Below are 22,874 nucleotides of genomic sequence, written 5' to 3'. Positions count from 1 at the left end.
CAGCAAAGTTAAAAAAAAAAAAAAAGAAAGAAAGAAAAATTAGGAAAGAAGAGAAAGTCTAAGTAAATTCCCACGCCCGTGGCTTAGGAAGTAAAGTACTTGCGGAGTGAGGCGACATTTACTCATCAACAGATGCACAGGCAGCGTCCTTTAGGTGTCAAGCAGCAGGGGCACTGCACAGAACAGAACAAAGGGGATGCCTGCATAGCCAGCTGGTGATGTTCACCTTTAATCCAGCACTCGGGAGGCAGAGGCAGGCAGATCTCTGTGAGTTTGAGGCCAGCCTGGTCTACAAGAGCTAGTTCCAGGACAGGCTCCAAAGCCACAGAGAAACCCTGTCTTGAAAAACCAAAAAAGGAAAAAAAAAAAAAAAAAAGGAAACACAATATCCTCTACACTAAACTCTACAGACGCTTTCAGAAAGAGTACACCCTGACCCAGGGCTCTAGTGCTTCTGTCAACGTGTTCAGATCCTGGGTCTTTGCAGCTGACTTTCCCTCCATCTCTAACACTTTCTAGAGGTTCAGTTCAGGGGACTGGTTTCTTTCTGTTACTTACGCCTAGTATAGCTTTCTCGTTGAGACTTGCTTTTTTTTTTTAAGATTTATTTATTTATTATGTACACAGTGTTCAGCCTCCATGTACGCCTGCAGGCCAGAAGAGGGCGCCAGACCTCATTACAGATGGTTGTGAGCCACCATGTGGTTGGTGGGAATTGAACTCAGGACCTCTGGAAGAGCAGGCAATGCTCTTAACCTCTGAGCCATCTTTACAGCCCTTGAGACTTGCTTTAATCTTCTAGCAGTTCCCTCGGCTAACTTTTCTTCAAGGCACTTGGAGTTGTCTCACCTTCCTTGCTTTTTTTCCCTCTTGTAGGATGAAAATTCTATCTACAGGCATTTTTTTTTCTTTTTTCGAAACAGGGGTTCTCTGTGGCTTTGGAGCCTGTCCTGGAACTTGCTCTGTAGACCAGGCTAGGCTGGTCTCGAACTCACAGAGATCCGCCTGCCTCTGCCTCCCGAGTGCTGGGATTAAAGGCATGCGCCACCATCACCCGGCTCTGCAGGCTTTTTTTAAATTTATTTTTTTAGGGTTTTTGAGATAGGGTTTCTCTATGTTGCCCTTGCTGTCCTTAGAACCTCAGACTGGCCTCAAACTCAGAAATCTGCCTGCCTCTGCCTCTCAGAGGTTTGCTCAGACTGCTTTTTTATACGACCTAGGACCAGCTGCCTGGGGGTAGCACAGTCCATCGTGCACTGGTGGGCTTTTTGGTATCAATCTCAATCAAGAAAGCCTCTGTTGCAGTTTCCTCAAAAACCTGCATCCAGAACAACTTCAAAGCTGTTAGATAAGATGGTTCAGCCTCACACACTACTCCAGTACGTACGTCAATTAAACCTGCACCTTCCCACAACACAAAGACTGGAAAATAAATGATACAGCTAGCTCTCCCAGGACTTGACCATTACCTTAATTTTCTCAGGGTTCCCTAAAGATTTCATTTCCTCCAGATAGCCAGAAGTAATTTTAAGACAATGATGCCCACACTCCCAAGAGGTGGAGTGGGTGGGTTCTGGTCATTCGATGGGTTATGGATGTTTATCACTGTTTAGATGGGTTGGCTGCAAATTGTTACTGATCACTGTAAGGGAGGAAACTAAGCAAGGGAGGTTAGATTCAAGGATCTCTTTCTGAAAAGAAAAAAGGAGGGTATAGGAATGATAGGATAAAAGGGTAGATTGTTGAATCTACTTTTAAACTAACAAGCAACTATTAATCTCAAATATTTATATTGGTATGGATTTTTGTATATTGATAAAAATTTAAGGTTATTTTGGTTATAACATTCTGTATATATGTTCTAGTTTTTTTTTTATTTTCCTAGTCTTAAGGTATCTTTATATATTGATACAAATTTCAGGTTGTTTTTGTTACAACATACTGTAAGATACTGTACCTATGTAGCTCACTTAAAAGTGTAATGTAAAGTTCTAGTCCTTGAAAGCTATTAATATAAACTATTAAGGATAATTAAGAGATACCGGTTAGTAGTTAGTCATCTATAACAATCAAATTTGTTATCATGTTAGGTATGTTTTCAAGATAAAATATAATTATTTTAGATAAATAGGGGGTCTTCAAACACTTCAGATACCTACAGAACATGGCATTTAAGATAACAAAGGCTGCTGGGCGGTGGTGGCACTCACCTTTAATCCCAGCACTGGAGAGGCAGAGGCAGGCCGATCTCTGTGAGTTCGAGGCCAGCCTGGTCTACAAGGGCTAGTTCCAGGACAGGCTCCAAAACCACAGAGAAACCTTGTCTCGAAACAAAAAAGAAACAAACAAACAAAAAAAAAAAAAAAACCATAGGCTTTTCATGGCAGTGAGATACTTCTGTTCCTGGCAGTACTAATCTACTTCAGAGAAGATGATGGGCATTAAAGAGGCTCCATATGGAGTTTTTGTTTGTAGCAAAGTTAGCCATTGAACAAGAACTACCCTTGTCTCAACTGTTGACAGTATGCTGTTCAAACTGGACAAGCAGGACACAAAAGAAGGCTACTGCCAAACTTTGCCAAGGCAAAGCAGGACATTCCTCCAAAATTCCTACTTCACAGAAAGTCTGTCAGATATTCTAGGCCTATAGGCCGAAAACTGATGCTCCAGTGTTGCAGATGAGCCTTGGGGACTGTCCAGGCAGCCAGCTTTCTGTGATTTCTATAGTTTTGGACGTTGCTTACTCTACACTTCCTGTTTACTCAGGTAATATTTTTATCCTTCCCAGGTCTCTGATGGGGTTGATGATTAGATAGTTAAGCTGTTTTCTTTCTTACCAAATTCAGAAAAGAAACTTACAAAAGAGATGGATATAAAGTTTATAAGGTTGAAAGACATAAAAGTTTAAGTTGTTTATCTAAGAAAATGTTTTAAGGTATAAAAAGGGTTTTTTTTTGTTTTGTTTTGGTTTGGTTTTTTCAAGACAAGGTCTCTCTGTAGCTTTAGAGCCTGTCCTGGAACTAGCTCTTGTAGACCAGGCTAGCCTTGAACTCACAGAGATCTGCCTCTGCCTCCCGAGTGCTGGGATTAAAGGTTTGTGCCACCACTGCCCAGCCTAAACAGATAATTTTTAGGATAGTAATACAAACTATGATAGAAAGTGGTTTAGGTATAAAACTTTGGACTCATCAAGATAGGATATATAGTAATTTCTCTGAATTTGCCCAATACAAATGGACATTATGAATGTAATCCTAACTTGATAACTGTTCATATTGTATATAGTTTTACTGGTTTAGAGTTAAACCCTTTCCTTTTTATTTAGCAAAACCAGGAAAATATTACAGGTATTTGTGCACTGTATGAAGATGTGTTTCTGTAACTGGTTTAACAAAAAGCTGGACTGTCAATAGCTAGGAGGAGAGGTTAGCTGGGACCTCCAGGCAGAGAGAGGAACTCAGGGGGGTGAATTTGGTGTCAGGAGAAGCTAGCAAGACACGAAGGAAGTCAAACATACAGAATGGAGGAGGTAAAAAGTCAAATGGCAGAATGCAGATTAATAGAAACAGATAAATTTAAGTTACAAGAGCTACTTGAGAATAAGCCTAAGCTAAAATTAATCAGTCTCCATGTCATTTGGGGGCAAACAGTCCAAGGAAAGTCCGACTACAGTCTACATTTTCTTGTTCCTTTGTTGAAATAGGTTCTCTCTATGTAAGCCTGGCTATCCTGAAATTCACTACATAGACCAGGCTGGCCTAGAACTCACAAAGGTTCACCTGCCTCTGCCTCCCAAATTATGGAAGTAAAGGCATGGTACACCATACCCATCTTGGGTGGGGGAGTCCTACATTTTTAATAATCACTCTAGGTCGGTGGTTTCTAATGTCCCTATAGGACATTTGTCAAAGTCTAGAGACATTTTAGGTTGTTCCAACCAGGAGAAATACAAATGGAATCCACCTGGTAGAGGCCAGGGGTATCCTACAGTGTACAAGAAATCTTCTCAGCCGGGCGATGGTGGCGCACACCTTTAATCCCAGCACTCGGGAGGCAGAGGCAGGCAGATCTCTGGGAGTTCGAGACCAGCCTGGTCTACAAGAGCTAGTTCCAGGACAGGCTCCAAAACCACAGAGAAACCCTGTCTTTAAAAATAAAAAAAAAAAAAAAAAAAAAAAAAAGGAATCTTTCTAACAAGGAAGTACCCACCCCAATATGCCAACAATGGCAAAGTTAACAAACCCTACTCCAAGTAATTCTAATGCTTGAGAACCACTCATCTAAACTGGCCTTTGTGCTTCTAATCCCAGAATTAATGAGTGGGGGCAAGAATCAAGAATTCAACAGCTACCTGATGAGTTTGAGCATCTGTACCCCCAACATTGGGGAGTGAACAGCCAGCCAGTGTAGCTCATCACCAAATTTCACATTCAGTGAGAGAACTGTATCAAAGAGTATCAAGAGCAATGTCTGGCACACACATGGGCATACATCCACAAAACACCAGGTGTTATATCATGTGTCTATAACTGCAACATTCAAGAGGCTGAAACAGGAAGGTCACTGCCAGGTCAAGCCCTGCCTGAGCTATATGTCAAGACCCTGTCTCAAAATACAAATAAAACAATAGTTTATCAAAGTGAATTTTTCATGGCCATTTTTAACAATCACTTCGAGTCAAAGGATCTCATAGTGGACAGTTCTGCCATGAGTCATTCTTCACCTAGTACCTAAGAGAGACAACACATTTATAACAAGCTAAAAACAGACTTCTAACCTGGCTCTCCTAAAGCCTCCTGGTCACTACAGATAAAAAGATTTAATGTGTGTGTGTGTGTGTCTGTGTGTGTGCGTGTGTGTGTGCGTGCGCACGTTTAGGCAAAGCCAGGGGTGTAGACTTTGCCTGGCTACATCCCATTCCAGAGAAGCCCTGGGTTCTATCCCTAACACTGAAGAGAAACATCTAGTTACCTGCTTCCTACACCCTTCTGTAAGACCTACCACATTCGCTGGCCTACATCATTAAAACGCAGGCTTTTCTACCTTGTGCATGCGATGCCTCCTTCCATCTGAAAGCCTGAGGACTTGACTGACTTTCACATGATTTCTTGGCACAGGCTCTCTTACAAGCATGGACAACAGGTTCTCCAACTTCTAGCCAAAAGGCCGGGAAACAAATAGAAAAGCCCTTCTGGTTTCTTCGTCATTCCTGCCATTTGCACCACACTGTAACCAACTCACCTAACCAGCCAGATCTCTACTGCTAGTTACTCCAAGCCTTTTTCCAAAATGAAAGCAGAGCAGGCTTGCACTCTTGCCGCCATCTCCCTAAAGCCCTCACGGGCCCAGGACAGGATTCCGTCTTCACCCTATCACTGCTCCACTTCTGATTCCTGAACGTGGGATTCTTCAGTCAATTCCCTATCTTCAGAGTCGGCCTCCGATCTGAAGGTGAAATTCCCTAACACACCACAGCGGAGACTGATTAGCACTTGGCACTACTCTCCATGTGTTAAATTCTCTATGTTTATTCCTTACAACCATCACATAAAATAGGTACCACTCTAACAACCCTATCTCATCTTTCCTTATCTGTCTCTTAATCTGCACTTCTGCAACTCGATAAAAATGTAACAGGGCCGGAGAGATGGCTCAGCTGTTAAGACTACTGGGTGCTCTTCCAGAGGACCAGGGCTCAAGGCCCAGCACCCACAGGACAGCTCACAGCCATGTGCAGCTCCAGTTACAAGGGATCTGATGCCCTCTTCTGGCCTATGCAGGCACCAGGCACAAGAGGTACACACACACACACACACACACACACACACACACACACACACACACGGCATATATAAGCATATATGCACATACAGTAATTTTTTTAAAGCATCAGCGGCTTCCCTGCCCTCTTTGCAATCTCCCCTCCAAACAACTCCTCAGCATACACCCTGTTTGGGATGAATTCTTGACCCCCGCATAAACACCATGTTGGGTTTTTCCCTTCACACCACACCGTGCCTCTGTGACTCAAAAGGTTTATTGTGCAAGCTCCTGCTTAACCTTCAGCACACAGTTCAGATGATCCTCCCTGCGAAGATCTCCTGACCGAGACCTGAGGCAATGAATCTTCCCTTTGTACAAACGTCTTTACAGATTCCTAACACACACTCCCAGAGAACTTTCTTCAAATATGTGGTCAATACTTTCCAAACTTTATGAATCCCTAAGCTGTGCTGTGTGAAACCCCAAATTCTGGGTTAGTCTGGCTATTGTTCTCACGTTTATGTTATTATTTTTTGATATGCGTGTTTGTATCTGTGTATGGGTATGGTGTTCAAAAGGGTGAGTGCCCTCAAAGCCAAAGACGCCAGATCCTGGGGACCTGGAGTTACAAGTGGCTGTGAGCTGCCTAGTGTGGGAACAAGGAACTGAACTGGGGTCTTCTGAAAGAGCAGTAAACGCTCTTAGCCTCTAGCCATGTCTCCATCCCAAATTCTGGGTTTTGAGTTGTCTGACGTTTGTTTTCATGTTTGGTAATTTGGGAGACTAAGTTGCTCAAGTTTGCCTTGAACTCAACGAGTATGTCAGACTGGCTTCAAATTCTCAGTAATCCTCCTGTTTCAACCTCCTACGGGCTGAGAGCAATATTTAACATGACAAGGCATAATGACTGTCATAATAAAAACACATTAAAGGTTTGCTTATTCATTAAGAAAAGAATGAGAACTCCCTCTACACTCCTAATAGGAGTTATCAAATCCCTTGTTTGATTTGCTGTCTTGAAAGCCTTCAAAAGGAAATGACTATTGCGTACAAATCCAATCTAAAACCTACCAAAGACAACTCCAAGTAACTGCTAAATCACAGGCAAGAGAGAAGCTGAGCACGGTGGGGTATGCTGAAATCACAGCATTTGGAAGGGAGAGCCAGAAGAATCTCTGCGAGCTGGAGGTTAGCCTGGTCTACACAGCTAGTTCCGAACCGGCCAGGGATACAGGGCCTCTTATGGTAGCTTTAACACAAACCACGTTTAAACACCATGCTTGTTCTTAAGTTTAAAACTTTTTCTGGAAAAAAGAGCTGGGGAGATTCCGATAGTCCAGGAACATTTATTAGGACACGCTCAACTATCCATCCACTGTCCCATTCGCCAGGGACAGCACTCAACTTCCCCAGTGACTACTCTCTTTCTCCCCCATACCCGCCAGGGAAGAGGTGGGTGTCCCGGCTTGCACCCACTCATCCCATGAAAGCAAAGTGGGTTTATGAATTCTGCGTGAAGTGGGTGCTGAAGACTGTCGGGTGGAGATTGAAGAGCGCAGGACCGGCCGTTCCAAGGCATCTGAACACTTCGCAAGGGACCCACCTCCCTAGGAAGAGATCGCTCTCGCCTAGGAGCTGACCCACTTAGGGTCAGCCCCACACTGGGGTCAAAGGTCAGCTCCTCCCGGATCCGGAGGCCTCGGCACGACTTCCGAGGGGCAGGACCAGGCGGGTAGTGGGCGTTCGAAAGCAGCGGGAGCAACTCCACACCGCGACCCCAGGCCCCGCAGCTACAGCCCTCCCTCTGCCCCGTCACCCCCCACGGCCCCGCGGCAGGTCCAGGCCCCGCCCCCAGGGCCGCCTCTGGGTCCAGGCCTACTAGGGCGGACCCGCAGGGGTTGGCCAGGTTTCAGGATCCGGCTGGGCCCGTGCCGCTTACCGAGCCCCCCGCTCCTCCTCCAGCACCCCAGCTGCTCGCAGGCCTGCTCGCTCCCGACTCCGGCAAGGCCGCCACTGCTCCGGAATCGCGGGCGCGCTCCCGACCTCCCCGATCCTTAACCCTAGTCCGCCGTGCCCCGCCGGGTCCTAAAACCCTCCTTTCCTCAGGTTCGTCCACGCCCGCTTCCTGAAGTAGGCTCAGACCACGTTTCCCAGCAAGCATCGCAAAGACTACAACTCCCAAAAGGCATCGCGAGCGAACTAGCCTTAGTTTAAGGCCACGGATTTAAGTCCGCTATAGCAGGGTTTTTTTTGGTTTTGTTTTAAATAGGGAAAACTGAACTCAGAAGTTCTTTCTAGAAATAAGTGAATTCTCTAAAAACACTGGAAAAACTCGGAAGTATAAATGTCGGGAAATGTTTGCTTCAATTTTTTTTTTAAACAGACTCACTATGTAGCATTGGCTGGTCTGAAACTAACCACTTAAACCAGGCTGCACTCAAACTTAAAGCGGAGATCCGCCTGCCTTTGCCTTCTGAGTGAAATTAAAGCCCTGTGCCACCACCACAGCATATCGCATTGGTTTAAGTAAAATATTGGAAATAAACTCATGCATTAATAAAGAATGTAGCGGAGTGGTAATGGTGCATGACTTTATTCCCAGCACTCAGGAGACAAAGGCAGGCAAAACTCTGGGAGGTCGAGGCCAGCCTGGTGTACAGAGAGAATTTCAGGACAACCAGGGCTACACAGAAAAATCCTGTCTCGAATAATAATAATAATGTGTATAAATGTGTGCAAAGCAGCATGTAAAGTTTATTATCGTAGCAAGGAACTTGAGTCTCACTTTTGTGTTTTGTTGTTTGATTTTTTTGAGACAATATCTCACTATGTACCCCTGGTTGAACTGGAAAGGGCCGCATAGACCAGACTGATGTCCCACTTGTTGCAGTCCTGTCCATACCTCCCAGAAATGCTGCAATTGCTGGCCTGCATACCAGTTCCCGCTAGAATCTCGGTTTTCTAATATGCAAAGAGACTTTTGGCTTCTGATGTATGAGAGAGTGCCTGCTTAGCTTGGGAGCCCCAGGATTCATTCTCTCACTACCCCACCCCCACCTCTACAAAAGTACCAGAGTATGCAGATTTGTACATTTTAATCTCATGACTATGAAATAGGTTTTATGAGAAAGCAAAAGTTCTGCATGACTACTTTGCCTACAGTTCTAGTTAGTAAGAGAGAAGAATTTGAAAAAGTGTGTGTGTATGAAAAATTATTTGAAACAAGGTCCCTCTATGTAGACCAGGCTGACCTCGAACTCATTCTGTACACCAGAGTGGCCTCAAACTCAGAGATCCACATGCCTCTGGGATTAGAGGCTAGCATCACCATGCTCAGATCTAGATAGGTAAATTCTTATTTTTCTCATCTTTAACATTTGGGGTATTAAAAGTTGGGTTGGGTGTTTGTTTCTTATTTTCTGTAGCCTTGGCTGGCTTATTACTCTGTGTTTCATTTAAAAAGTTGGTAATAAAGCTGGCCATGATTGTGCACACCTTTAATCCCAGCACTCACAAGACACAGATAGGTGGATCTCTGTGAGTCCAAGGCCAGCCTGGTCTACAGCCAGGACACGATTAGCATGTCTTAATTTGGGTTACTATTGCTGTAACAAACACCATGACCAAGAGCAGGCTGGGTAGGAAAGGGTTTATTTTGGCTTCTTCCACATCATAGTCCATCAGTCCATCACTGAAGGAAGTCAGGACAAGAACCTGGAGGCAGACGCTGATGCAGAGGCCATGGAGGAGTGCTGCTTACCAGCTTGCTCCCCATGGCTTGCTCAGCCTGCTTTCCTGTGGAACCACCCCAGGAGTAGCCCCGCCCACAATGGACTGGCCCTACATCAATCTCTAATTAAGAAAGGGCTCTACAGATTTTCCTCCAGCCCATTTTGTTGTTCTTTGTTTTTTGTTTTTTGTTTTTCTTTTCGGGACAGGGTTTCTCTGTGTAGTTCTAGCTGTCCTGGAACTCATTCTGTAGATGTCAAAGCTGGCTTCAAACTCACAGAGATGGACCTGCCTCTGCCTCCTGAGTGCTGGGATTAAAGGCAGGCGCCACCACCGCCTGATACCTACAGCCTAATCTCATGGAAGCATTTTCTCAACTGGGGTTTCCTTCTCTCATATGACTCTGCCTGTGTAAGTTGACATAAAATTATCCAGAACGGATAAGAGAGGAGTTGTACTCTAATAGAACATAAGTAGATAGCCAGGCATGATGTTTCACATCTGTTAATCCCAGCCTTGGGAAATAGAAATAGGAGGATCAGAGGTTCACAGTTAACTTCATCTTTACAGGGAATTCAAGGGCAGCCTGTCCTTTATTTATTTATTATGAATACAGAGTTCTATCTGCATGTAGGCCTGCAGGCCAGAAAAGGGTACCAGATCTCATTATAGATGGTTGTGAGCCACCATGTGGGTGCTGGGAATTGAACTCAGGACCCCTGGAAGAGCAGCTAGTGCTCTCAACTGCTAAGCCATCTCTCCAGCGCCCAAGAGGCCATATCTTTAAAAACTGAGAATAAGGAATGTGACTGGAGACATGGTTCAGCAGTTAAGAGAACTGTTGTTCTTCCAGGGGAACCTGGTTCGATTTCAGCACCCATGTGGCAGCTCATGGCCGCCTATAACTCCCACCCTAGCACCATCTTCTGGCCTCTATGGACACCAGGCACACACAAGGTACACATTCATAAAGGCTAAAAACCCATTCACATTTAAAAAACAAAGAAGAACGGATGGGAAAGAGAGGGAATTGGGAGGGGGAGGGAAGGAAGGGAAATGAAAGAAAGGAAGCATGCCTTCAGTAATCAGGGTAAATGAAGACACATGACTTGAATTTAGCGACTAAATTCAGTCCCAAAGGCTTTAAGTCTTGATCAAGGAATGCAAACCGGGCAGCAGTTTGGACACACTTTGGTTCCTACATTCAGGGGGCAGAGACAGGCCTATCTCTCAGTTCAAGGGCAACCTGGTCTGCAGGATTCCAGAAAAATCAGGGAGAAAGAGAAACTGTGTCTTGAAGAAAAAACAAACCAAACAAACAAAAAGATGAAAAGAGACCTTTGGCAAAAAAAAGCCACTGGAGGAAAAATTATTTGGGTCAGGAAGATGTTATATACTAAGGGCACATTAGGATCAAGATGTTTGTGAGATAATAGCCAGTAGACATGTACATGTCCTTTATTGGCACTCAGCTGAACAATTAGACTGTAGCTAAACACTTTAGAGCCATTGGCTTGGAAGTAATTGTTCAAGCCAAGAGGAAGGAGAAGATGGCAAGCCAAAGACAAGACAAAACACATAGGACAATGATATCTAAAAATCAAAGCAAACAAAGGCACAGCAGAAGCGACTGCAGTGTGGGCTTTCAGTAGGACTGTCAATGCCTCAGAAGAAACAGGAAATAAAAATGTCTTTGACGTTGTGTGTGGCATCACAGGCACGCAGTACCAATACTGAGAGACTGAGGTAGGACAATGGAGAGTTCACGGCACACAGACTACAGAGTAAATTCAAGGTCAGCTTGCACTTTCAAAAACCCAAAATGCAGGGGCTGGAGGGATGGCGTCACCATTAATACTCAATGGGCCCAGGCTGGAGAGATGCCACAGAGGTTAAAAGCACTAGCTACTCTTCTAAAGGTCCTGAGTTCAATTCCCAGCACCTACATGGTGGCTCACAACCATCTGTAATGAGATCTAGTGCCCTCTTCTGGCTTGCAGGCATGCATCCAGACAGAACATTGTATACATAATAAATAAATAAATAAATAAATAAATAAATAGCATATAAAAGATCTGAGCTCCAACATTTCAGGTTATTGGGGGAAAAAAGATGGGATGGGTCTGGTGGTGGTGGCGGCACACATGCCTTTAATCCCAGCACTCAGGAAGCATCTGACTGTTTTGAACCACCAGCTCCCAAATCATGATACAGAGACTTATTAATTATGAAAGCTTGGCTTAGGCTCGTTCTTTTTATTTCTTTTTTTTTCCCTTTTTTTTGGGGGGGTGTTTAAGGCAAGGTTTCTTTGTAGCTTTGTAGCTTGCTCTGGAACTGACTCTGTAGACCAGGCTGGCCTCAGACTCACAGAGATGCTGGGATTTAAGGTGTGCACCACCACCACCCAGTTTATGCTTGTTTCTAACTCGCTCTTATAACTTAAATTAGCCCACTTCTATTAATCTACATGATGTCATGTGACTCGTGGCTTTTATCTCTCCTCCTGCATTTTCTTCCCCAAGACCTCTCTGCCCCAGAAGCCCTGCCTAACCTCTTCCTGTCTAGCTATTGGCCATTCAGCTCTTTATTAAACCAATCACAATGACACATCTTCACACAGTATAAAGAAATATTCAGCAAGTGTCCTCTTCTGGCCCAGTTACATACACAAGGTGTGCACACACACACACACTCACTCACATTAAAATTAAACTTTAAGATTTTAATTTCTGGCCGGGCGGTGGTGGCACACGCCTTTAATCCCAGAACTCGGGAGGCAGAGGCTGGCGGATCTCTGGGAGTTCGAGGCCAGCCTGGTCTACAAGAGCTAGTTCCGGGACGGGCACCAAAGCTACAGAGAAACCCTGTCTCGAAAAACAAAAAACAAAAAGCAAACAAACAAACAAAAAAAAAGATTTTAATTTCTATTTTTGTGTGTGTGTGTCTGGCTCCCTGTATAGGTAGAAGTCTAAACAGAGAGTCTGATTGCCTGTAACTGGAGTTTCAGGCAGTTGTGAGCTGCCTGATGGGGGTACTGGAAACCAAATTCAGGTCCCCTTGAAAAGCAGAAAGTTCTCTCAGTGGCTTAACCATCTCTCCAAAGCCCCAAACTAAAAATAAATTTTAAAAAATACCCCAATTAAAAAAACAAAGATCCGTTGGGCGGTGGTTGTGCATTCCTTTAATCCCAGCACTCCGGAGGCAGAGGCAGGCAGATCTCTGTGAGTTCGAGGCCAGCCTGGTCTACAAGAGCTAGTTCCAGGACAGGCTCTAAAGAAAAGAAACCCTGTCTTGAAAAAAAACAAAACAAAACAAAGACCCTAAAATGCAGAGGAACCTTACATATAAATCAGGAGGTGAAGAGCAGGGTATGGTAGTTATTGCATACACAGGAACAACAGCTTATAATACCAGCATTCAGAAAGCTGAGGCAGGGGGATTGTCAAGAGCTCAAGGACAAACTAGGCTACAGAGTGAGAATTTGTCTCAAAAAAAATAGTAATAAGGAACTGAGGAGGCGACTCGGTGGGTGAGTATAAACCTAAGTGCTTACCACTCCAGTTGGAAGGATGAACCCGGGAGAGCAGGACCTGAAAACGAGGCTGCCTAAAGGCTCATGAAATAACCAATTTTATTCGGAGCATCAGACAGTTTACACTCTGAGGGTTAAGAAGAGTCACCTGAATAAAGAACAAAATCACAAGGATAAAAGCATGTTTTCCATAGAGGCAAATAAACAGACAATAGCCAGCCACAATGAACAATCTAAAGTGGACTCCCACTACACCTGAGAGGCGCATGAGCGCATCATCTAAGAACAACCCAGTCATAGAGGAACAGAGGTCACAAGACTCTTGTGTACTTGGAGTTTCCTCACAGGTCCCAGAAATCTCCTCACACAGCTTCACATGGACCAGGTTCCATCACCTGAGTTTGATCATTGGGACTTGTCTTAGTCACTATTCTATTGCTGTGAATGGACGCCACAACCACAGCCATTGTTATAAAAGAAAATGTTTAACTGGGGGCTTGCTTACAGTTTCAGAGAGTTATCCCATTATCATCCTGGCAGAGAGCATGGTGCTGAAGCAGTAGTTGACAGTTACATCTTGATCCACAGGCGGAGAATGAGAGACTGGGCTTGGCGTGGGTTTTTGACATCTCAAAGCCCACCACCAGGGACATACACTGACAACAAGGCCACTGTAGGGCCATATTATACAGGCCCATAATTCTAAATCTATGGCGGTCAGAATTTCAGAAGAGTTTGCACCTGCCTGTGATCAGGAGGTGATCACCTAGCCTGTTGAGACAAACTGATGCCATCCTAAACAAAGGGTCAGGATATACTAATATCCTGCTCCTTCTTTGTAATTTGGGAGGTCCCCTGGATGTTAATTCAATCTGTGTGACAGAGCAGGCATAGATAGGTGTGGATGTGACGACAGTCAGTCTCCCAGTTACCTAGGAAACAGAATGCTAATGAATTTCCCCCTCAGTTTACATTTTGGTATAAAAGCTGTTTGGAAAATGAATGCAGGTGAAAATTTCAGGGTGTGAACTCAGGATTTCATGAGAGATCACTGAAAACTCCCTCCTGATGAAGCCATGTGAGTTGTGCCTTTATTCCCGTGCCTCCCCACTCGTCTGAGAGATAATTTATGGTGCTGGCTGGTCCTGGACCACAACAGGCCACACCTCCTAATCCTTCTAATTCTTTTCAAATAGTGCCACTCACTAATGACTAAACATTCAAATTTATGTGCTGTACCCTGTCACTTGCATTTTAAATAAATGCTGATTGGCCAGTAGCCAGGCAGGAAGTAGAGGCAGGGTGACGAGAATTCTGGAAACAGAAAGAGTCAGTCTGCAGTTGTCACCCAGACACAGAGCAAGCAAGACGTGACTGCCTCGCCAAAAAAGGTACCAAGCCACATGGCTAATACAGATAAGAATTAAAGGCTACTTTCTTTCTGTGCCGATATCGCACCCGCCAACATGGTGAACGTTCCTAAGACCTGCCGTACATTCTGCAAGAAATGTGGCAAACACCAACCCCACAAAGTGACCCAGTACAAGAAGGGCAAAGATTCTCTGTATGCCCAGGGAAAGCGGCGTTATGACAGGAAACAGAGTGGCTATGGTGGGCAGACGAAGCCTGTTTTCCGCAAAAAGGCGAAAACTACAAAAAAGATTGTGCTGAGACTGGAATGTGTGGAGCCCAACTGCAGATCTAAGAGGATGCTGGCTATTAAGAGATGCAAGCATTTTGAACTGGGTGGTGATAAGAAGAGAAAGGGCCAAGTGATCCAGTTCTAAGCTGACCTTGTTATGAAGACAATAAAATCATGAGCTTTCACTAAAAAAAAAAAAAAAAGAATTAAAGGCTAATACAAGTTATAAGAGTTAATAAGGCCCGGCGGTGGCGGCGCACACCTTTAATCCCAGCACTCGGGGCACTCGGGAGGCAGAGGCAGGCGGATCACTGTGAGTTCAAGGCCAGCCTGGTCTACAAGAGCTAGTTCCAGGACAGGAACCAAAAGCTACGGAGAAACCCTATCTCAAAAAAAAAAAAAAAAGAGTTAATAAAAAGCCTGAGATACTAGGTCAATCAGTTGATAATTAATGTAGATCTCTGCATGATTTCCTTGGGACTTAACGACCACAGGAACCCAGCAGCACAGAAACCTTGGTCAACATATATGAGCCTATGGAGGCCGTTCTAATTCAAACCACCACAGGACCAATGTGGTAGAAGGCAAGAACCAGCTCCTGAACACACACAAACTAAATTTAATTTTAAAATACAATGAAGACCAGGTGGTAGTAGTGCCTGTCTTTGATCCTAGCACTCAGGAGGCAGGGTCAGGTGAATCACTGTGAGTTTGAGGCCAGCCTGGTCTACAGAGTGAGTTCGAGGACAACCAAGGCTGCACAGAGAAACCTTGTACGAAAAATGAGAAGAAAAAAAGTTAATGAGGAAGAGAATGAACAGGAATAAATATAAGGATATGTATGTATGGAAATGCCATAATAAGGAGTGGTGGTGGTAGCTCCATCACTAAAGTGTGTACCAGGAGGTGGCGCACGCCTTTAATCCTAGCACTTGGGAGGCAGAGACAGGTGTATCTCTGAGTTCAAGACCAGCCAGGAATACATGGAGAAACCCTGTCTCTAAGAACCAAAATAGGGGGAGACGGAGAGATGGCTCAGAAGTTAGGAGCACTGCTGCTCTTCCAGAGGTCCTGAGTTCAATTCCCAGCAACCACATGGTGGCTCACAGCCATCTGTAATGAGATCTGGTGCCCTCTTCCAGCATGTAGGAATACATGCAGGTAGAACACTGTATACATAATAAAAGAATGAATTTTATAATAAAAAAATAAGAAGAAAAAATAAAACAAACCCATGAAAACCCCAGTTTTATCCCCAGCTCTTGCTAAAGTGATTTGAACCTGTAATCTCAGCGTGGAAGGCAGACCAGGAGGATCCCCGGAGCTCATTGGCTGCCTAGCACAACCTAATGGGTGACAAGTCCTTGTGAATGAAGCTGTCTCAAAACAATGTAGAGGGCTGGAGAGATGGCTCAGAGGTTAAGAGCATTGCCTGCTCTTCCAAAGGTCCTGAGTTCAATTCCCAGCAACCACATGGTGGCTCATGACCATCTGTAATGCCCTCTTCTGGCCTGCAGGCATACACACAGACAGAATATTGTATACATAATAAATAAATATTAAAAAAAAAACAATGTAGACAGATGGCTTCTCAGAAAAGACATCGAGGCTGACCTCTGGCCTCCACAGGTGCACAAAGGAATAAGCATATGGAGGAAGGGGATGCTATAATGATGAAAATCATTACATTGTGTGCTAACCTTTTGAAAAATATGTATAAAGACCAGGGGTAGTACATGCCTTTAATCCCAGTACTCGAAAGGCAGAGACAGGCCAAGCTCTGTGAGTTCGAGGCCAGCCTGGACCACTCAGTGAGTGAAGCGTTAACCTTCCTGTTTTCCCGCTAGATTTCCGGAGGTTGAGGTTTTCTGTCTTGCTGGGGGGGGGGGGGGGGGGGGGGGGGGGGGGAGCTGACACAATGTTGGTACTCAACCTTGATGAACGAATAACTGCGGGTGAAAGGACGAGGTCTGGAAGAAAAAAAAAAAGGACGCCTTGATAGTTTATCTCAACGCCTAGGATACGTGGGGTCCCAGGGTTGAGACCCCTGGGTGCTGCGGAGGCTCCTCCCCCGACGATCTTCCCGAAGCTCCTCCCACGGCGTGCTAGCCAGGCGTGCCCCGGGGCAGTCCGGACCGGCCTGGGGGGCGGGGCGGGGCGGGGCGGAGTCGACACTCAGGCCAGGGCTTGGCTCACCTCATCCACCAGGGACGGAAGTGCACTCCCCCCGGCACCACGGACTAGCAGCTGGGCGTCTCCCCACCGGGCGATCAGGCCCTTGGGGAGCTCCTGCGCCAGAGGCATCATGAAGCGTGCTGGAACTCTGCGCCTGCTTTCGGATTTGAGCAACTTTACCGGCGCGGCCCGGCTCCGCGAGTTGTTGGCCGGGGACCCAGATGTCCTAGTCCGCTGCAGCCCTGACGGCCGCCACCTGCTGCTGTTAAGATCCCCCGGGTCGCCTGCCCCGCAACTTCTAGTGTCAATGCGGGGGCCGGGCCTGACACTAGAGCGTGCCTGGCCGGAGGGCCACCCCTCGCCACTGGACGCCTTCTTCATCCCGTGGCTGGCGCGACCTGCGCTGATCTTGGTGTGGGAGAGTGGCCTAGTGGAGGTGTGGGGCACGGGGATGGAGCCCGGCTGGAAGCTACTTCAGAGCACGGAGTTGTGTCCCGACGGTGGAGCCCGCTTGTTGGCCGTGGCAGCAACTCGAGGCCGCCTAGTGTGGTGTGAGGAGCAGCTTGGCGTTGAGGACCAGCCAAGGCAGCTTTCAATGGCTTTCAGCCACCGTGTGTGCGTCAAGACCCTGGAGACCAGCGGGGAGGCTGGCACCAAACTAGGCCGCACACACATCCTGCTGCACCACTGCCCCCCTTTTGGACTGATAGCCTCCCGCAAGGACCTCTTCCTGGTGCCCACTACCACCACCTGGCCTGGCGTGGCCCATGTCCTGCTCATCTGGAACCCAAGCAAGGGCAGGGTGATAGTTGTCGCCCCATCTCTTGGCCTTTCTCACAGTAAAAGCCTGAATTCCAGACAAGGAGAAACCTGGGACTTTCGGACCCTGCTGCGAGGCCTTCCTGGGTTCCTGTCCCCCAGGGAGCCATTGGCTGTCCACACCTGGGCCCCATCTTCCCATGGCTTGTTGTTGCTGGACTTCAAAGGCAAGGTGAGCCTAGTGCAATGCCATGGTGGTACTCGAACTGTGGGAACCCTGCAGGAGGCCCCTGTCGGCCTAAAGGGTTCTGCAGCTCTGGGAACATTTCATGGCACCTTAGCCTGTGTCCTGGGCTCCACGTTGGAACTACTGGACATGAGCAGCGGGCAGCTGTTGGAAAGGAAGGTCCTAAGTACAGATAAAGTACATCTGCTGGAGCCATCAGCCCCTGGCATGAAGAATGAGGAAGACATGGAGATGCAAGGAGCTCTCTGCTTGCTTTCAGCCCTGGGTCTCTTTTGTGTGGGTTGGGAAGCTCCCCAAGGCCTTGAGCTTCCCTCAGACAAGGATATGGTGTTTGAGGAGGCCTGTGGGTACTACCAGCGACGGAGCCTGCGCGGTACCCAGCTTACCCCAGAAGAGCTGAGACACAACAGCATGTTTCGGGCACCTCAGGCCTTGGCCTCCATCCTCCAGGGCCACCTGCCCCCATCTGCACTGTTGACCACGCTGAGGGCTGAGCTTCGGGACTACCGGAGTTTGGAGCAGCTCAAGGCCCAGCTGGTGGCCGGGGATGAGGAGGAGGCTGGCTGGACCGAGCTGGCAGAGCATGAGGTGGCACGCCTGCTGAGAACGCAGTTGACCGGCGACCACCTGGTCCAATTCAACACCATTTTCCAAGCCCTTCCTACAGCAGCTTGGAGTGCCACCCTCCAGGCCCTGCAGCTCCAGCCAGATAGGACGGGCAGGCTGAGGTCCCAGGCACCCCCTGATGTATGGAAGAAGATACTGAGGGGTCCAACAGCTGGAAAGGAGCACCCCAATGGAATCTTGCCCCCCTTTGAACTCCTGTGTCAGTGCCTATGCCAGCTAGAGCCTCAGTGGCTCCCCCCATTTGTGGAACTGGCTCAGCAGCAAGGTGGGCCAGGCTGGGCAGCCGAAGGCCCCAGTCTGCCCCTTTATCGGCGAGCCCTAGCTGTGCTGGGTGAGGAAGGGAAGAGACCCGAGGCCCTGGAACTAGAGCTGCTTCTGGGCAGTGGGCGGCCCAAGGCTGTGCTGCAAGCCGTGAGGCAGCTAATAGAGAAGGAGCAGTGGGAAAAGGTTTTGCAGGCCGGCCTGGCCCTGGACTCCTCCAGCCCCCTGCTTCGGAGCGAGATCTTTAAGCTCCTGCTGGCAGAATTTGCCCGGCACCGCAGCCTTGATGCTCACCTCCCCCTCCTTTGCTGCCTGTGCCCACCAGAAGTGGCTCCAGATGAGCTGCTGCTTTTACTGAGGACGCATCTCCCAGATGATGTGGGAACCGCCAACCCTTTCCCTGAGCCTGGGGCAGAGTCCCCTCTCACAGTGGGTTTGGTCAGAGCCCTCCTAGAACAAACTGGGGCTCAAGGGCGACCCTCTGGCCTGGCTCAAAGCAAATATGAGGACATCCTGTGGGATCCAGACACCCCACCCCGCGGACCTATTGCTACGCTCCAGGCATCCGACCACCCAGGACCAGAATCATGGGTACCATCTGGACAGGGGCTCTGTGCAACTGACATGGGAGGTCACTTGTAGAACACAGAGAGGGGGAGGGTACCTAGGATTGGAAAGGACAAAAGCGGGATTTGGATGTGCAATGCTGTCTGTCGTGGAACGATTTCTAAAATACATGCAAATACCAAATATATTCACATGTTTGTGTTATTTTGAACGGCTAAGCGTTGCAGCTTATAGAAGAAATGGTTGGATCTGGATCTCGTTCATAAAGCAGCCACTGTTAGTCATGAACAGCAGTCACGAGTGTTTCATATGTGCTAGGTAGCCCTTAATCTTTTATAGAAATCTTGTCTAATGCTTCTCATAACCCCACTGGGAAGGTGTTAATATTATCTCTATTTTCTAGATGGAAAAAATAGCTGTTTAGAAAGATTAAATAATGCCTTGAATCCCCACACTTGGGAGGCAGAGGTAGGCAGATGGATCTCTGTGGGTTTGAGGCCAGTCTGGTCTACAGAGAGGGCGTTCCAGCGACAGCTAGGGCTACTAAGAAAAACCCTGTCTCGAAAAAACAAACAAAAAAGATGAAATAGCTTGTCCACATATGTCAGCTATAACAGAGGCTTTAGCATGTGAATCATCTCATATAACCCAGTGGCTCCTGCCCATCTGGGGTACGCACCTCCTCCAGAGCAGGCTTTCTCAAGGCCGGCAAGGAGAATCCAGCTTTCTTTTTCCGGGTCTCTTCTGCGCCTGCGCAGGAATTGTGGCGGCCCGACTTTTCCCAGGTTTCTACAAACAGGCCAAGTACTTACAGAGCCCTAGACCAGTGGAGTCACTACAGCGAGGCATAGCTCTTCGGAGGGCCTCACACTTACACTCCTTAAGCCAGAGGCAGGAGCAAAAGACCTAGGGCTAGGAACTGTTCCCTCAGTTTCTAGATCTTTCTTACTCTGGCAAGGGTTCCTCTTGGTCCTGAGCTGGGCCCATTAGGTCTCCGCAGTGGGAAGCTGTTCCCTGCTCATGATCTTATAGTCTTCACAGTCTTTGAGATTTGGTTGGGTCCTCCTTCTGTGCCTAGAAAAGAAGGAATTATACTTGGGAACATACAGGGAGCCAGATTTTTACTTAGAGTTGTATGAGGTGGGGCAGTTCCTCAGGGCTCCCCGCTAGTGAGGTTTCTATGTGTGCAGCTTCCTGTGAGGGTAGTAGGCAGACTTAGTTGTGAATTCTCACCTGCTTTTGCAGGCTGCATGCTTGGTTATATTCAGGCCTCCAGTGAACGGTGCAAGCAATCCCAAGCTACATTCCAGGGCTATCTACTGTGTTTTGGTGGTGTATGGATCAGGACACGAGTTCTCAGCTACTGCTCAGTGCCTGCCTGCTTGCTACCAGCAACCATGCTCCCAGAGTTGATGCTCGTTGACTCTAACCCTATGGAACTGTGAGCCCCAAATTAAATGCTTTCATTTATAAGCTAGTCACGTTAGGTTATCAGGGCAATAGAAAAGTGACTAAGACACGGGTCCTTTGGCATGGCTTTGGCCACCTGCCATTGAGACTATTACAAAGGCTTTCAGTGGTAGCTTTGTCTCCTTACATCTCATCTTGTTTGTTTGTAATGGGATATCTCTACATAGTCCTGCTGTCCTAGAACTCTCTCTCTAGACCAGGCTGGCCTCAAACTAGATCCATCTGCCTCTGCCTCCTGAGTTCTGGGATTAAAGGTGTGCACCACCATACCTGGCTGATCTTGATCTCTCAGAACAAAACATTTAAAAACCAGCAAACAGAGAGGCGTGCATAGATCTAATCTACATGGGAAATAGAAAAACAAAGATCTCCTGAGTAAATTGGGAGCATGGGGACCTTGGGAGAGGATTGAAGGGAAGGGGAGAGGCAGGGAGGGAAGCAGAGAAAAATGTAGAGCTCAATCAAAAATCAGTAAGAAGGGCTGGAGAGATGGCTCAGAGGTTAAGAGCACTGGCTGCTCTTCCAGAGGTCCTGAGTTCAATTCCCAGCAACCACATGGTAGCTCACAACCATCTGTACTGAGATCTGGCGCCCTCCTCTGGCGTGCGGGCATACATGGAGGCAGAATGTTGTGTACATAATAAATAAATAAATCTTGAAAAAAAAATCAGTAAGAAAAACAAGCAAGGGAGCCGGAGAGATGGCTCAGTGGTTAAGAGCATTGCCTGGTCTTCCAAAGGTCCTGAGTTCAATTCCCGGCAACCACATGGTGGCTCACAACCATCTGTAATGAGGTCTGGTGCCGTCTTCTGGCCTGTAGACATACACACAGAATATTGTATTAGAAAGAAAGAAAGAAAGAAAGAAAGAAAGAAAGAAAGAAAGAAAGAAAGAAAGAAAGAAAGAAAGAAAGAAAGAAAGAAAGAAAGAAAGAAAGAAAGAAAGAAAGAAAGAAAGAAAGAAAGAAAGAAAGAAAGAGAAAAGCAAACAACAAATCTGAGGGAGTTTCGTCCCCTGCTTTAATAGTCAATGTAAGAGCTGAAGTCCTGACACACAGCTACCTTTCAGTCTGGCCTTGCCTCCTTTCCAGTTTTCTCTCCAGCCATTCTTCTTTGTTGTTCTGTTTCCCAGTTATTCAGTTTTTTGAAGGCTGACGCCATGATTATCTGTAATCTCATCATTTTGTAACCTCATCATTGGATGCAGGATCTAATGGGTGGAAAGGGCCTTCTTCCCATTTCTCTGTAGGCAAAGCTGACCAACTGATTGATCTAGACATAAAAATACAGGTGGGCAGGGGCTGGAGAGATGGCTCAGAGGTTGAGAACACTGACTGCTCTTCCAGAGGTCCTGAGTTCAATTCCCAGCAACCTACATGGTGGTTCACAACCATCTGTGATGAGATCTGGTGCCCTCTTCTGGCCTGCAGCCATACATGGAGGCTGAATACTGTGTATATAACAAATAAATCTTTAGAAAAAAAAAATACAGGTTGGGGCCAGGCGGTGGTGGCACACACCTTTAATCCCAGCACTTGGGAGGCAGAGGCAGGCGGATCTCTGTGAGTTCGAGACCAGCCTGGTCTACAAGAGCTAGTTCCAGGACAGGCTCCAAAACCACAGAGAAACCCTGTCTCGGAAAAAAAAAAAAATACAAGTGGGGGAGGCTGGAGAGATAGTTCAGAGGTCAAGAGCACTGGCGGTTCTTCCAGAGGAAACGGGTTCAATTCCCTACAACCATATGGTGCCTCACAACCATCTGTAATGACATCTGGTGTCCTCTTTTGGCATGAAGGCATACACGGGGGCAGAACACTGTACATAACTGATAAATCTTTAAACAAAAGAATACAGGTCGGCCTAAAGGAAGGAATAGATGACCTGGGCAGTGTTAGGGTCAGTGCAGCAGCTAAGCCAGAAGCATCTTGGGTGATGGAGATAGAAGGAAATGATCATCAAGTCCTACTCAGGGCTTCAGGTCCCCAAGTCAGAAGGGAAGACAGGAAAGCCTGTGTCAGTGAAGATCCAGGACAGGTGCGCATCTGCCGGAGTGGGAGCTGTAGGTTGACCCAAGAGTGCCAAAGATTGATCCCCCCCACCCCC

The 22,874-nt window shown here is 46.9% G+C and overlaps 3 protein-coding genes across 3 annotated transcripts in view; 2 read left to right on the top strand and 1 right to left on the bottom strand.

Moving 5' to 3' along the window:
- The window catches only part of Armh3 (armadillo like helical domain containing 3), a 190,533-nt gene extending 182,658 nt beyond the window's left edge, over positions 1–7,875 (bottom strand). Inside the window, exon 1 of the mRNA XM_050146060.1 lies at positions 7,703–7,875. The gene's annotated coding sequence lies outside the window, so the exon portion shown is untranslated. The remainder of the gene's footprint in view (positions 1–7,702) is intronic.
- Positions 7,876–14,455: 6,580 nt separating this feature from the next.
- LOC126505509 (60S ribosomal protein L36a-like) lies at positions 14,456–14,833 on the top strand. The gene has a single exon (XM_050148494.1). It carries the CDS (start codon positions 14,491–14,493, stop codon positions 14,809–14,811), a length of 321 nt encoding a protein of 106 aa, XP_050004451.1. The 5' UTR covers positions 14,456–14,490; the 3' UTR covers positions 14,812–14,833.
- A 2,013-nt stretch (positions 14,834–16,846) lies between these two features.
- Positions 16,847–19,377, top strand: Hps6 (HPS6 biogenesis of lysosomal organelles complex 2 subunit 3). Its single transcript, XM_050149045.1, has one exon. The coding sequence runs from the start codon at positions 16,972–16,974 to the stop codon at positions 19,375–19,377; it is 2,406 nt and encodes an 801-aa protein (XP_050005002.1). The 5' UTR covers positions 16,847–16,971.
- The last annotated feature ends 3,497 nt before the right edge of the window (positions 19,378–22,874 follow it).

This window comes from Alexandromys fortis, unplaced genomic scaffold, assembly GCF_014885135.2.
Source record: "Alexandromys fortis isolate MF-2015 unplaced genomic scaffold, M_Fortis_MF-2015_v1.1 scaffold_16, whole genome shotgun sequence".
Taxonomy (NCBI): Eukaryota; Metazoa; Chordata; class Mammalia; order Rodentia; family Cricetidae; genus Alexandromys; species Alexandromys fortis.
This window is presented reverse-complemented; position numbering and strand designations above follow the sequence as displayed.